This window comes from Gymnogyps californianus, chromosome 15, assembly GCF_018139145.2.
Source record: "Gymnogyps californianus isolate 813 chromosome 15, ASM1813914v2, whole genome shotgun sequence".
In the NCBI taxonomy this organism is placed as follows: domain Eukaryota; kingdom Metazoa; phylum Chordata; class Aves; order Accipitriformes; family Cathartidae; genus Gymnogyps; species Gymnogyps californianus.
Window position 1 is genome coordinate 9,888,269 of NC_059485.1, and position 13,982 is coordinate 9,902,250.

The following is a 13,982-nucleotide window of genomic DNA, read 5'->3' on the forward strand; positions in this document are numbered from 1 at the left end:
ATGTGGACAGTTTGATGGAGTGGATTGAGCATGCACCCAGGAGTGAGACGGGAGACGTATCTCTGCAAGTGTCTTCGACTCATTCTGAGATTTAAGACAGGTCTTTTATGTCCATGTATTGCTATTATGAGAGGGTCCAGATTTAGACACCTTATTTATTTAGTTTTTAACAAGACTCAAGAATCTGCAGCTCCAACTGATGCCAATGCCGGCCACTAAGTACCCAAAACTGAAGTCCCAAACTTGAGGACAGAAAATTAGAAGGCAGTTTTGAAAATCTTGGCCTCAGCTTCCCTGGGCTTCTTCATTCATAGAGTGGTGCCTGAATGGCCTTATCCGTCTTGGCAAACTGACTGATTGAAATCTGCAACTGAGAAAGTGCTATACAAATAACTATTGCTCTATGTCACAAATCTTGATGAGTATTTTAACTATTATCTATAATACTATCCAAATTTCACAATATAATCATCCTTGTAGAAACAGATCAAGTACATCTTTTCATTTGGCAACTTTATAACATTTTACAGTTTTAAGGCTGTGCACAACAGCAGTTCAGCAAGCTAAACATCACTGATCCGTTTTACAAATGGAGACAACTGCACTCAGAATAGGGATCTGCACTAGACCACACAGACTGCAGCGAATTCACCACTAGAATACAGGATTTCTGATAGAAAATTTACTGTACCAAACACTAAATCAGTGGTTCTTAAACTCTTGCTATACGCAGGCAGTTGTTGGTCATAGTATGCCAGCTTTCTTTCTTGCTTCCCCTTGCTAAATTAATTTGAAAGGTAATTAAAAATACATTCCTAGTATTACCTTGGCCCTGAAGTTATTCATGTTGTTACCATTGGGATACTACTCAGTCATGAAATAAAAAGAAAAATCATTACTTGCTGCATCACCCTTGGCAGAGGATCTGCTAGACTTTGTCAGAAAGGGTGAGCAAATTTGCAGCAGGTATTGTTGCTATACTTATAAAAACCTAATTTTGCCACATATTGTGTAATTCTAGATGTCCATCTCAACTATAAAGAAAGGAAAAAAAGATTTATCATGGCCCATGGAATTGATTGTTTTTGCAGAACTGATTCACTTCAGATACACAAGCGTATGTCAGTTGAAACGCAGTCTGATGGGCACTGGGTCATATTGCACCAAAATGGCATTATGTTGCAATGAAGCCTTGTGATAATAATTTTTTTTTTTTTGTCCTGAAACTGATTTTGAAATCTGTACATGTTTTGCACGCGTTGCTTATGGACTGTAAGCCAACAAGACCGTATCAGCAGGATGATGGCTGCCCAGCAGAATCCAAGGGAGGCGCAGTATGCCATCTGTCTTAGCTAAGTCACCAACAGAACCCTGGTGTATTAGTCACAGGGGAATTTTAAAAGTCTCCTCAGGTCTTTCAGTGGTCTCAGATCCAGGATATTGTAATTAAAAAAAGAGTTTGATCTACCCAGGTCTCTTTGCTGAGTATCTGACTAAACTATTACAAATTTTGATAACTAAGGAAACATTCTGCAGTCAGGAATCGGGTTTATCAAATCAGCTAATATAAGTTTCCGGGTCTTGCAGGAGAAATAAAAACATGCCTCAGACAGCCTTCACATCTTTTTTGGGAAATGTATTCAGATTATCTACCAAATTGAGGAGACTTTTTTCCTCCCCTCAGATTTGCCTGCCTTCCTCTTTACAGATAGGCTTTCCCCACAATGGGCATCAAATGTGGCGACCGCTTTACATAGAAAAGTTACCCAGGCTTAGAAAGACACTGTTTCGCTAGTCTGCTTTTGAAATGCGTTTTAGCAGCTGTGAGGAAGAGGAAGAAGGAGAAACCTTAGGAGTTTAGCTTTTTGCTGACCACTGCCAAACATTGGACTTCTCCCTGGCAGTCATATATGGGCGACATATCCTAACAGGGAGAAACGTGGGGATGAGGATCTGATCTATTCAGAGGGACACAGCTCCCCGCAGACACTCCAGCGAGGCTTGGGGCAGCACAGACCCCTGCAGAGGGATGGGGGGAGGATGGCTGCATCCTCTTAACAAAGGGAGATGGGAGCAGGGCCGGGGTCCTCCAGCGCTGCTCACGGCCTGGGAGCCCCGGCTCCCCTCACGCCCTGGGGACCTTGGTCCCCTCAGCGCCCAGGGGGCCCAGGCTCCCCTCAGGACCCAGGGTCTGGGATCCTCTGGCTCCCCTCACAGCTGGGGGACTGGGAGCCCCCGCCTCCCCTCACGCCCCGGGGACCTCCGTCCCCTCAGGGTGCAGGGGTGCCAGGATCCCCTCAGGGCCCGGATACCCCAGATCCCTTCACGCTGGTCAGGCTGGGATCCTCTGGCTGCCCTCATGCCCAGGGCCCCCGGTTCCCCTCACAGCTGAGGGGCTGGGAGCCCGTCGCTGTCACCGACGCTGACAGCCCAGGGGCCTCAGGCTCCCCTCAGGACCCGCGCGGCTGGGATCCCCCGCTCCTCTCACGCCGCGGGGCGGGGTGGCGACGACGGCCGCCCGCTCCCCCACGCCCACTCACAGGGGCGACCGCCGCCCGAGCCCCCGCGGGGCGGGCAGCGGCGGGGACCCCCCCCGCTCCCCGCTCCCCGCAGGTGGGGAAGCCCGTCCCGCGGCGGCCGGAGGCGGAGCGCCGCCGCCCCCGCGCCCCGTCCCCCGCCCTCCCAGCGTGCCCCGCGGAGGGGGCGGGCGGCCCATGTCCGCGATCCCGGCATGCCGCGCGGCCGGGCAGCAGCCGGAGCAGCCGCGTCCCCTCCCTCCGGTGTGAGACAGCAGCCGCCTGCGGAGCGCGAGTGAGGAGCCGCCGCCCGCGCCTCTCCCCCCGCCCTTCCTCCTCCCTCCTCCGCCCCTGTCCCGCGCCGCTGCCCGGCCGGCCATGCCGTCTCGGGCAAGGTAATGAGCCGCAGAGCCCCGGGGTCTCGGCTGAGCGGCACCGGCAGCAGGCAGCACTACCACCCGCGGGGCTGGAATGACTGGCAACCCAGGTGGGCAGGGCTGGGGCAGGGGGCGCGGCCTGGCCGCCTGCGGGGCGCGGGGGCCGGGGCAGCGGGGCGCCGCGGCTGAGCGGCTCGGCCCGGCCCCGCCGCCGGGCCTGGGGGAGCGGGGCGGCGCGGGCCGCGGCGGCTCGGAGCGGCGGCGGCGGCACTTCCTGGCTGTTGGGCCTAGTGCGGGGCGGGTGGCGGCGGGCCGGCCGCCGGGCCTAGGCGGCGGGGAAGGGGCCGGCCGCGGCCGTGCCCCGGTGGGAGCCGGGCAGGGGCGCGGAGGGGATTTCCAGATCCGTGTCTGCCGGCGGCTGGAGACGGGACAGGGACAGGTCTGTCACCGCGCAGGGCTCGGTGGGACCCCGGTCTGGGCTCTGAGCTGGCGGGTGAGAGCGCTCCTTCCTCCCCCCTCTTCTCCCGGTGTCCGCTCCTCCCCTCGGTCTCTCGCGGCTCGGGGGGGCTGTAACATACCTGGCTGATACCTGGTGTGTGTCTGCAGGCAGCGGCTTCCCTCTCCCTACCCGTCGCGGTGGGAGACGCTTCGCTGGAAAGCTGAAGGGTTGCAGGGCCTGCAGTGGGGTGGAGAACTGGGGGGTGGGCATGATACCTGTATTTTTTCAGTCTAGGTTTCAGCTGACAGTTAATCAGAGAAGAACAGAGGCTGCAGAAGTACTCGTAGTCTTTTGAGGGTTAATAAAATAGTACAGGATTTTTTTTTTTTTTTTTTATCTGGGGAAAGTAGTTGAGCTGTAAGTAGGCTGGGGTGAGAGCTTATACAATGTGTTAGGTTTTAAGGTGTGTTTATACCTGGTGCTTCTTAGTAAGTGAAATTCAAAGTCTGTTGACTTTTTTAGTCAAGTATAGAGAGTGTATTTCAGGTCTTGATTACTTTTAATGTAGTATGTAATCAATGTATTTGCTGTACTGTTCAGCTTTGCTATTTTAAGAGTCAAAATTGTGTAGAAATTGTAAATAAATTTGGTGTTTCTTAAATGTCTTTTTAATGTGGAAGATTTGGGGCTTTTTTGGTGTTTTTGAAAGTTTGACACAATATGGGATCCTGCTTTTAAACTTTCTAGCAAAGAACAGAGTGGCATGTGTTTGGGAATGTATTTACAGATGATAGTCCCAGTTGCGTGCGATTTGGACTAGGGACATTGGGTGGACGTGAAGGTAGATCTTGTGAAACACAGATGTACCTTCAGTATTTACTGTGAAGGAAGCTTTCCTTTGCTTGATCAGCTAGCAGCGCAGCCTCTAGGGCTAACGCTAGAGGCTATTCAATTCTTAATGGTGTGTGGGGCATGGTTATTTAAATTCTAATTTCTTCTGTTATTGAACTACTTGGTCAAATAACCTACTATATTTTCCTCACTTAAAAACTTGCAAACCTCGTTGGTGACGTCTTATAGCATCTAGATTTTTTTGGGGGAATTAAGAAGTCTGGTCTCTCTCTTACTCCTTAAGTACTACCTTGCTTCAGATTTCCGGGCTGCAGTCTGGAATTCTGGACCCTAACTCTTGACCTTCCCACCTGGAAGAAAGTGGGTGTATGTCTTGTGTCTTTGCAGTGAATGGCTTCCATAAATGTTTTCTGGTTGGATATATTAATTTTTCACAAGTTCTGTCTTTTAGCCTAAAAAATACATCTTACAGGGGCTAGGAAGCTGACTTTTTCTAATATCGCATTGTCTGCAATAGATTGAGTTGTGTTAGAGGTGAAAGTAAGAGTGTAGCTGCAGAAATGCTTTGCGTGGTGATAAGGCTGATTTAAGAAGTTAGACTGTTACCTCAGTGTCTGACTCTGGTCCATTCCCCAATGCTGTACTTTGGTGCTTCCTTAGCTCTCAAGTACAGCTGCTGTAAACTGGGCTGCTAAAGTAATTATCCCAAAAGCCACAGCAGAAACAAAAATCTGAAAGCACTAGAGAAAGTGTGGCCCACTAAGGGAGCTTCATAGAATGGATAGGGCCTAGTTCTGTTTCCATCACACTGTGATTAGAGCTCCTGCTAAGAAATAGGTAACACCTCTTCACTGATCCTGACACTTGTAAGAATTTAACTTTATCCTTTCCTTTTTAAATATACATTTTTTTTTTTTATTCTGGTGAGGGAACCCAGGAATCAGAAATGTTCATGCAGTCCCAAACACAGAGCATGTTTTTCTCTATATGTTATGCTCAAGTTTTTTAAGTCTCAAAAAGATAGCTTTGGTGATATGGAACCTGTGAGTCTACACTAAGAGTTTAAAGAACAACGCAGAGATTAAATCAGTCTTTATTGTTTTGGCGTTAACTAATTTTTAAAAGTGATTCACATGCATGGTTGAAAGGAGATCTGTTATATAAAACTGGCAATGAGTGTTTCTTTTTCATTGATTGTTTCGAATATGCTCTTGGACAAACCCCGCAACACAAAATATACCCACGTATTCTTTCCTTCCCCTTTCTTTTCTCTTGACTGTTAGTTTCGTTTAGCTTAGGTGATGTGGCTGGTAAATGCTTTCTTGCAGGGCGTGGAAGAGGGAATGCACATGGCCAGAGTAACGAAAACTACAGTAATTGTAGTTGTTTCAAGTTCCTGAAGGGTGAAAAAAGGAACTGCTAATGCACGCGTGTATTATCAGATGGATTGTGTTTTCAAACGCACATTTTTATGTGTGTAAAAATGACTAGATTGATTCTCATTACTAGGTCCAGATTCCTCTCAATTTTCAGTAATGCTAATCAGCATTGGGACTTGGGGTGTAAACAGTGTGAAACTGAAAGTTGGAGCCCACATCCTTCTTTAAGGGAGAGTAGTTTTTAATTAGAATTTGATTTTTTTTTTTTTTTGTGCCTGCATGAATGCAGTCATATCTGTCAGATGCATGTGGACTGGTTTTCCTACAGTGTGTTCTGGTAGAGCTGTGTATTACAGAGGAAGAAGTTGTCCTGATACATATGGGCATATTAGTTTGTGCACTGAGGTATACCAGACTCTAACAGCAACACAAAAACTTCTTAGATAAACGTTGGAGGTATGTGACAGAGAACAGTGAGTTTTTTTTTCTTGTTCCCCCTTCTTCTAATCTTTATAGCTTTCTAGACCTTTACTTCTTTTTTTTCTTTCCTTTTTGTTTGACAGATCTCACTGCATTTTCCCTGATACGACTTCTGGGGGAAAAAATAAAATCATGTCAGTGTGCAGGTCTTGCATGTGAGCAGAGTTAATTCAGTAGAGTACTAAAGGCTAGTTATGTACTGAAACAAGCAATACTTCCCTCTGATAGGAAATGCTCTGTGTGGCAAAGCAAGTTTCATGTACTTACAGTGGTACTATGCAGGAGTGTGAGTGCAGTGTAGCAGGTTAGCAAGTGCGGGGTGCACCATGCCTTTCTTATTCTTAGGCGAAAGTGAGAAAAGGAAGATAAGATTTTAATTAACAGGATCTCTCTGTCTCTCCTATCATAAGTGTAGGTTAGCAGGGGAGTATATGGAAAAGTGAAAAAGAAAATCTTTCACATCTGAGAGAAGTTCCAGAAGTGCCTTATTAGGTTCAGTACTGAAATTCATTCTTGAAAATGAAGTGTGTCCTTCTCGTGCAATGTAAGTCAGTGTTACAAATTACTTATTTCTGTTAGCATGGTGCCTGCCAAACCAAGTTACTGCCCAGGTCCCCGTGGGTCTAGACACGATGAGACAAGACAGTAAAATATGGCTCGCCTTCCAGGTAGCTTGTAACCTAAGCTGGAGAGCAGTATTGGCTAGCACGTTATAACTGAGGACAAGTACTGTGTGTTTAATTAAAGACAGAATGGGAGGTATTGGCAGGGAGCAAAGAAACTCATCAGAGTAAATGGGCTAAGAAAGTGATGGTTAGAGCAGTGCTTTTTGTGTGGCTGTGAAGGGCAGAGGCATGTCTTTTGTAAAAGGCAAGCACTAGTTGTTGTGAATATTGTCTGTTCATAATGCTGGACTAACACATTGAATGACAAGCAGGGTGATAGTAGTGGGTGCTGTGTATAAGGAAAGTTGAGACAGAAACTATTTCTTCTGCGTTTGCATGTACAACAAGGTACACAGAAAATGTTTGTTAGAAGTAGGCTGAGTTTGGACAGGTCTGTAACTGAGAAACCTGAAAGCTGAAAACATAGAGATGTTTGAGGATGTTGCTGGAATTACCTGAGAATAGGTGTAGAGCCATGTAGGATGAAAGTTGGTAAGGCTTCTCTATTTCTTCAGGGATAGTTGAGAGAGAGGAGAGCGCAGAGAGTGAGATAGATAGATAAGTACATAAGGGGAGAGAGAGAAAAAAATAGTCTGCCATGTTGAAGGCAGCTTAGAGAACGAGACGCAGTATCAGTTGTGAGGTACCATTGTGAAGAGGTCAGTGGAAACCTTGGGAAGAGGTTCAGTGGACTGTGCGTGGGAGATGCTGAACAGGAATGGGTTCAGTTCTGAACTGGCAACAAGTAATTCTTGATCTCCTTTCACATCTGAGTGTGGTGAGTATGCTGATAAGGTTGGGAAGGTATGAGATCAAAGAGCTTTTTTGGGTTTTGGTAAAATGGGGGAGCTGAAGTTTGTAATGTGAAAACCTTTGTTTTTAATGTGAAGACAGAGGAGAATGAGATGTGAGAAAGATGAAAGAAGATGAAAGTGTGTCAGTGGGAAGCAAAGGGAACTTGGGAGAGCAGATAGTCTTCCATACAACAATAGCCATACCAGATCGGATCAATGGTTTAGCTAGCATAATATCCTGTATCCAAAAATGACTATCAGAAGATACCTATGGAAAAATAAGAACAGTATGTGTGTGGTACACACGTGTGATGCATTTCCCTGACATTCCCTCCTAATGTCCATCACAGGACAGAGGAAATTGGTGAGCTTTCTTACTGTGTAAGAAGGGAATGATGCAGAATCGAGAGGTGATTTGAAAAGCTACTGTGAGTGCAGGTAGTTGTCCAGCAGTGGAGATGGCAGAATTGCAGTAGGAAAATAGTTAATCACTTGTTATTTCACTAGTAGAAAACATGGCCACTTACACTCTTGTTGTGCTCTCTCAACACAGGAGTAGAAACAACAGTAGGTTTTGAGGTGGGCTCAGCCAAGCTTGGGCTTGGCAAGATGGACCAAGTGATGATAAAAGAGCGTGGCAAAAGAATGCTCTGCATGCCAGTGGAAGAAAGGTCAGAAACTTGGTGGGAAGCTGTTAATTTGAGTGGATACAGTGACTCTAAGTTTTAAATGTTTTATTGGTAAAGATTTTAAGTAATGAAGAATTTATCTGCATTATAGCAAGTAAACTTGGCAAATAGAGCAAATAAGCAAGTAAAATTGACTGACTTGAACAATAGTACAACTCATACAGTAGAGTTATCTCAGAATAAATCCTCCATGTAGATCCTGTACTTGGAAATAAAATCAAATAGAATAATTAAGTGATTTTTGTCTCAAAATAATATCCGTATGACAAGGTCATTCTGAAAGAGCTACAGATAATGAATAGTAGATTGTAACAAGTTTCTTGGACAAAAATTCTTAAGGCTTCCCTATAACTAAAGAAACATGATATATTTTTGATTGACTTATTTTTCTTTTTTCTAGATAATAAGATTCTTTTTAAAAGCCAGTTGTTCTCAGCCATGCTTTCTTCAGTCATACAAATTGGCTAGTCAAGTCATGCTGATACTTCTGATGGAATGAGATATACACTTATTTTTGGAAAAGTCTTAACTTTCCTTTTGTATGTCCCTGGAGAAAAAATTAAGTAGCTTATTTAAGTGGGTGAACTATTTTCTTTTTCTGATGGATAAAGGCAGGTTAAAAATCACCCTGCAGAAAACTGAATGCAATCTCTTCTGTATAAATGATATTGCTAAAACAGTGTATGCAGGAAATTGTTGCCGGTGTTGGTGTAATCAGGTAGTCTTCCACCCGGAACCAGGCACAGATGAAAACTGTCATGTGAGCTGTTGAAGTACTTTGGTTAGTCTCCATCAATGAGCTTTTCAGGTGGAAATAAAACAGTGTCTTATAAAGTGGCAAATACGCTTTTGAAGCTACAGTATAAGGTAATCATAGTCATGTTCATCCTTGCAATTTCCCATTCCAACTTTGTCTAAGACCACGTTTGTATTTGTACTCCTGCTTATCTGTTGCTAACATTGTACATTGTGATTTTATTAGTATACAATGTTTGTTCAGGTCTGTGACAATGTCAATGTATGTAACCGATAAATTTGTTGTTACATAGACTTCTTTTGAAAGATGATGCTAAGTGTTACATCTGTAACCTACTTGGCACAATGTAATTAAAGTGGAAAGACTGCCATGTGAACAGGAAAAGTGCACTCCTGAAATGCGGGCGTGAGTTGAGGTAGCTGGGGGTGCAGTTCTTCCTACCGCCTGGTGGAATGGCCGCAGTGTACCTTAAAGGGCTGGAGGGAGGCGGAAAAAGTAATTATTTGTAAGACTTTGGCAAGGACCTGTCCATAGAGCGGCTGCGTTTTCAGTTCTAACTGGTTGTCTTTCAAAATCATGAATACGTTACTGACATGAAAAATGGTATTTTTCAGAAACAGATTTGAAAATTAAATGTCTCTTCCTGTGCACGCAGACCGTGCTTCCCTGTGGGTTTGCACAGCAGTGTCCTGTGTCACCCAGGCGTCTGGGTTCCTCAGTAAGGGAGCAGAGGCGCAGGTGACAGGCACTGGGGTCGCGTCCCCAGGTCTTGATGAGCCCACGCCACAAACTCCCAGAGTGCCGATGCAGGAGTCTGCAGTACAATTCTTAAATTTGCTTCCCACCTGAGAAATGGTGTGCATCACTGGACAGCTAGAAATACACAGGCCCGTGAGATGGTGGGTTCTGCTTCTGGTGTGAATCTTATTGCAAGCTTCTTTCAGTTCAAAATCCTCTTTCAAAGCAATAGGGACCATAGCAGCCAGTTGGGTGACAAAACCTAGTTCTCTGGAAACAGTATCTGTCTGTGAAGAGTTTTTTTTCTGCCTCATAAAGAAAGGGCAGAAGCTGCTGGACATCTAAGCTACACATTTACTGTAGTGGGAACAATGTTTTCAGTGGGAGCTATTGCCTCTTACATTGATACATAGGAGAACAATTATATATTTTTAATAAAATTATGCTCACCTTTTAATTGAGTGATAAAGTGTGACAAGTTAGCTTGCAGAAAGCTGTTCCCAAAGATGGAATGAAGCGAGTGTGTGCTTTTTCCCAGGAAAACAATAGGCTTACGTATTTTACCACAATGGAGAATTTTACAAAACGTTCAAAGGCTGTGCTGTGGGAAGTGAGGTTAGCTGAGAACACGTGTAGTCCTTCAGTTGATTAAGATACGCAGAACAGTCTTAAAAATTGTATGTTTAATCAGCTTGCCTTCAGATTTAAGAATTTCAGACTTAATGCTTGATAATTGGAGATGATACAGTCTACAGCACCATCGCCTTAAAAAAGGCGATGCTCTTTGGGGAGGTACGCTATTAAGAACCCATCAGTACTTAAACTTACCAATTGAAAATTTGTCAGTCTGTTTCATTGAAAGGCTAAAATAATTTGAATCCTCCATAATAAACTCTGCTGATCCTCAAAGTGAGCTGGAAGTCTGAGGTTTTAGGGCAGGGAGAAAATCTGGGGGCTCTGTAGCTGACTGGAAAATTTGCACATGGTGTAGGCACATTTAAAGTTCATACTATTTGAAGGTACAGTGCAGAACTTCATTGTTGTTCAACATAACTTAGGTGAATGATGAAGGTCCAACTGTATAAGTATTTCTACAATCCTAGTTGACTGTCATGAGCAAAGACTTTTACTAAGGCTTTGCCTCTTCAGTAGCGTAGCCTATTTTATAAAATAGTCCAAGCAAGTGCTTGACAAAATGGTAGATGTGATGCTACAGTGAATACTGAATGAAGAAAGGAGTCTTATTGTGTGTATCTAAAGGCAAATTTGCTTATAGAGCAAAAGGGAATAATACCTGCCAAGCAAACGTAGTGTCAACCTTTCACTGTGAGAACAGGGCAAAAGCACAATTTTCTCCTTTCGAACCCTGTTCCAAATTGATAGTATATTGTCTTTTAACATTCTCAAGAGAATAAAATATGTGGGGGGTATCTTTAATTCCAGTTGTTTTTGCAAGTATCAGCCCTCATGGTATTACTCGTCCAGTTGTACTGAGGATGAGCTGTATTTGAAAATAGCAAGCCTTCAGGACAGCTTAAGTAACAACTGCTTTTCAAAAATTTTAGCTGTGTTTTTCCCTTTTGGCCTTGAGATGTATTTAACTCCTTTTCCCTGAATTTGTCTACCGGTTCTAATCACAGTGTTCTCTTGAAAAGTAAAAATGAAAGACTTTTTCCCAAGAACATGTGGTGTTTGTCCTTACACACATTGTAGTTAATTTACAGGAATGAAAAGGGATGATCGGTCCTGCTTTTTGTTAAATAATCAAACGAACTATCCAAAGCTTAAAATAAAAATTGTAGATCTTTAGAGTTTGCTTAGCAAAAGCCCTCTGTAAATAATTTGAGTAGTGTGATTCCAACTATACTTGAGTTGAACAAAAATCAGCAGAATTTTGTTTTGGATGGGTATTGTTTTACTGTTTTTGATGCAAAACCTCCAGTATTGCTTGTAAGAATGCATTTAAAGTGATTAGTTGAATTTAGGTTCTGAAGTTTCATGTGCACAAGTTTAGTATATTAAAGTTACTGTATTTTTAAAAATGAAATCGCTTAGTATGTCCAGTGAGAAGAGTTGGTTTCATAATTTTCACTTTTTTCCTTAAAAGTTTATTCTGAGCTATAAATCAGTTTTCTGATATGAATGGTTTAAACTTAATGCAGATTTTTTTAAGTCACTTTTTATCTGCAAACATTTACTCTAAAGGATAACAGCTCTTAATTTACATTCCAGGTTTTTCCACGATAAAGCCTGTTTTCTTTTTTTGCGATTTTTGTTCTGCAAAAACTTAATATGTGATTCCTGTATTGATTATCAGTTACATGCAAGTAACACCTCCATCTAATAAGTGGTTTTACATTGCTCCATAAGGCCCATAGCATATTATGTAAATGTTCATGTGTGGATTAGTAATGACTTTCACAAATGGTAGACACTGTATTGACTAGTTGTGGTATATACCTATACCTAGTTGTATTTTATTTTTCACTTCTGGGAAGTAATTTTTCCTTATACAGGCATCCAACTGAAAAGAGACTTGAGAACATTCTGAGAAAAGGCACTGGCACACTAGAGTGCATTTCCTTTGCATGTTGCTGTAATAATTAGCCAATTCTAATCTCAACGTGAATTTAAGGTCACTTTTTAAGAAGCAGGTTAGACGTACAACTTTTTTGATACAGGAAAATACATTTGGGATTGTCATTTAAATATGTTGCATTTATAAGTGAATGTGAATCCCACTCCTGTTATACCCCTACATAAAAAAAAATATTTTTCTCTTTATAGAACTGACAGTGCATCAGCTGACCAGGACAATTTAAAATACTCTTCATCCAGAGATCGGGGCAGTTCTGCCTCCTATGGATTACAACCCTCAAATTCAGCTGTGGTGTCTCGACAAAGACACGATGATATCAGAGTCCACACTGACATACAGAATGAAGAAAAAGGTATACAGATTACTGTTTCATGTGTAAATTGTGAGGGGACATTCAGAGAAAGGCATAAACTTGAAATGGTGGAGAATTTTTTTTTTTCCTCCAAAAAAAGGCAGTGAACTGATACAACTCATTGCCACAGTGTTGAGAGATTGATCAGGGATCAAAGAAATGTGATTGATATGAATAGTGAGGAAAATACGCAGTTGCATTAGGAGAAGAATGTAAGAGAAGACTTAATGCATTAATAGAATAAGCACTTTTTTCTGAAGAATAGTATTCTGGATGTGTCTGGTCTGCAAGTTGTAATTTCTTCCTGAATACTGTCTAGTGCTTATGGTATTGAAAATGGACTGCCTGATTAAATGGGCTACTAATCTGATGTATTACCTATTGCAGCTTTACTGCAGCAAACTGGACTCCTTGTTTGGGAATCAAATCTATATTTTGTTGTTAATGGGAATTTCTATTTCTATGTGCCTCAGTCTGACTTCGTATAAATCGCATAATGTATAGTTCATAATTTTTTTCTGTTTTTTTTGAGAATGGAAGTACTTTCTCTAGAAAATAGCTAAAAATTCAGAATCATATCTTTTTCATCTTTATGAAAAAGAAATCTATATTCTGATTTTTTTTTTTTTAATCACCAAATACACATATCAAATGGGAGGACTTTTTACTTGCAGAGTCACTCTTTAGACTATGTAGATCTTCTTCAGGCAGGCCAGACTCAAAAAAAATCTCACAGGAATATTAGTGTGGGAGTTTTTGTTCAGGAACCTAAAAAGCATTCGCACTCCCCCTACTTCTCTGCCCTGTAACTATCTGTAAAGAATTGCTGTATCTTAGGGGAAGTTACAGCTGTGTGTGCTGATGCAAATTTATTTTTTTATAAGTAGTAGATACTGTTACTAGGAGGCAGGAGCATGAAACAGGTATTTGTTTATCTGCATACCTTGAGAACCTGAAGATTTGGTTAACTTTAACAGAGAAACTGCTTAGAAAGTGAGCATATTTGTCAGTGTGTCTGCTAACATGGAGAGTTTTACTGTTTCACATGGACTGGCATAGTAGGTTATTCTTACACTTCGAAGGGTGCTAGTATTTAAAGAACTTACTGGCAATATAGTGAAATAGCAGGTTTCGGACAAATTCAGTAAGTAGTTTGTGAAGTTGCTGGGAAAGTGCCATTTGAAAAGAAAAATGCACCTATTTCTCCCTCAAGTACTGCATCTTACAGGGCATGTCTCTGCTAGCTCAGCACTTCAGCTATGCTATTTTGTTCAGGTGTGACTTGAAAAGAGATAATTAGGATATTCTGTACTATAAGACCAAATTCCAAGTATCTCCAGTTCAT

The 13,982-nt window shown here is 42.7% G+C and overlaps 1 protein-coding gene across 1 annotated transcript in view; it reads left to right on the top strand.

Annotated features, from left to right (window-relative positions):
- Window positions 1-2,903: 2,903 nt before the first annotated feature.
- Window positions 2,904-13,982, top strand: part of SMG1 (SMG1 nonsense mediated mRNA decay associated PI3K related kinase) — a 68,278-nt gene continuing 57,199 nt past the window's right edge. The window contains exons 1-2 of the mRNA XM_050906307.1: window positions 2,904-3,003; window positions 12,474-12,637. Coding sequence (XP_050762264.1) covers window positions 2,915-3,003; window positions 12,474-12,637 — 253 coding nt within the window. The 5' untranslated portion in view covers window positions 2,904-2,914. The remainder of the gene's footprint in view (window positions 3,004-12,473; window positions 12,638-13,982) is intronic.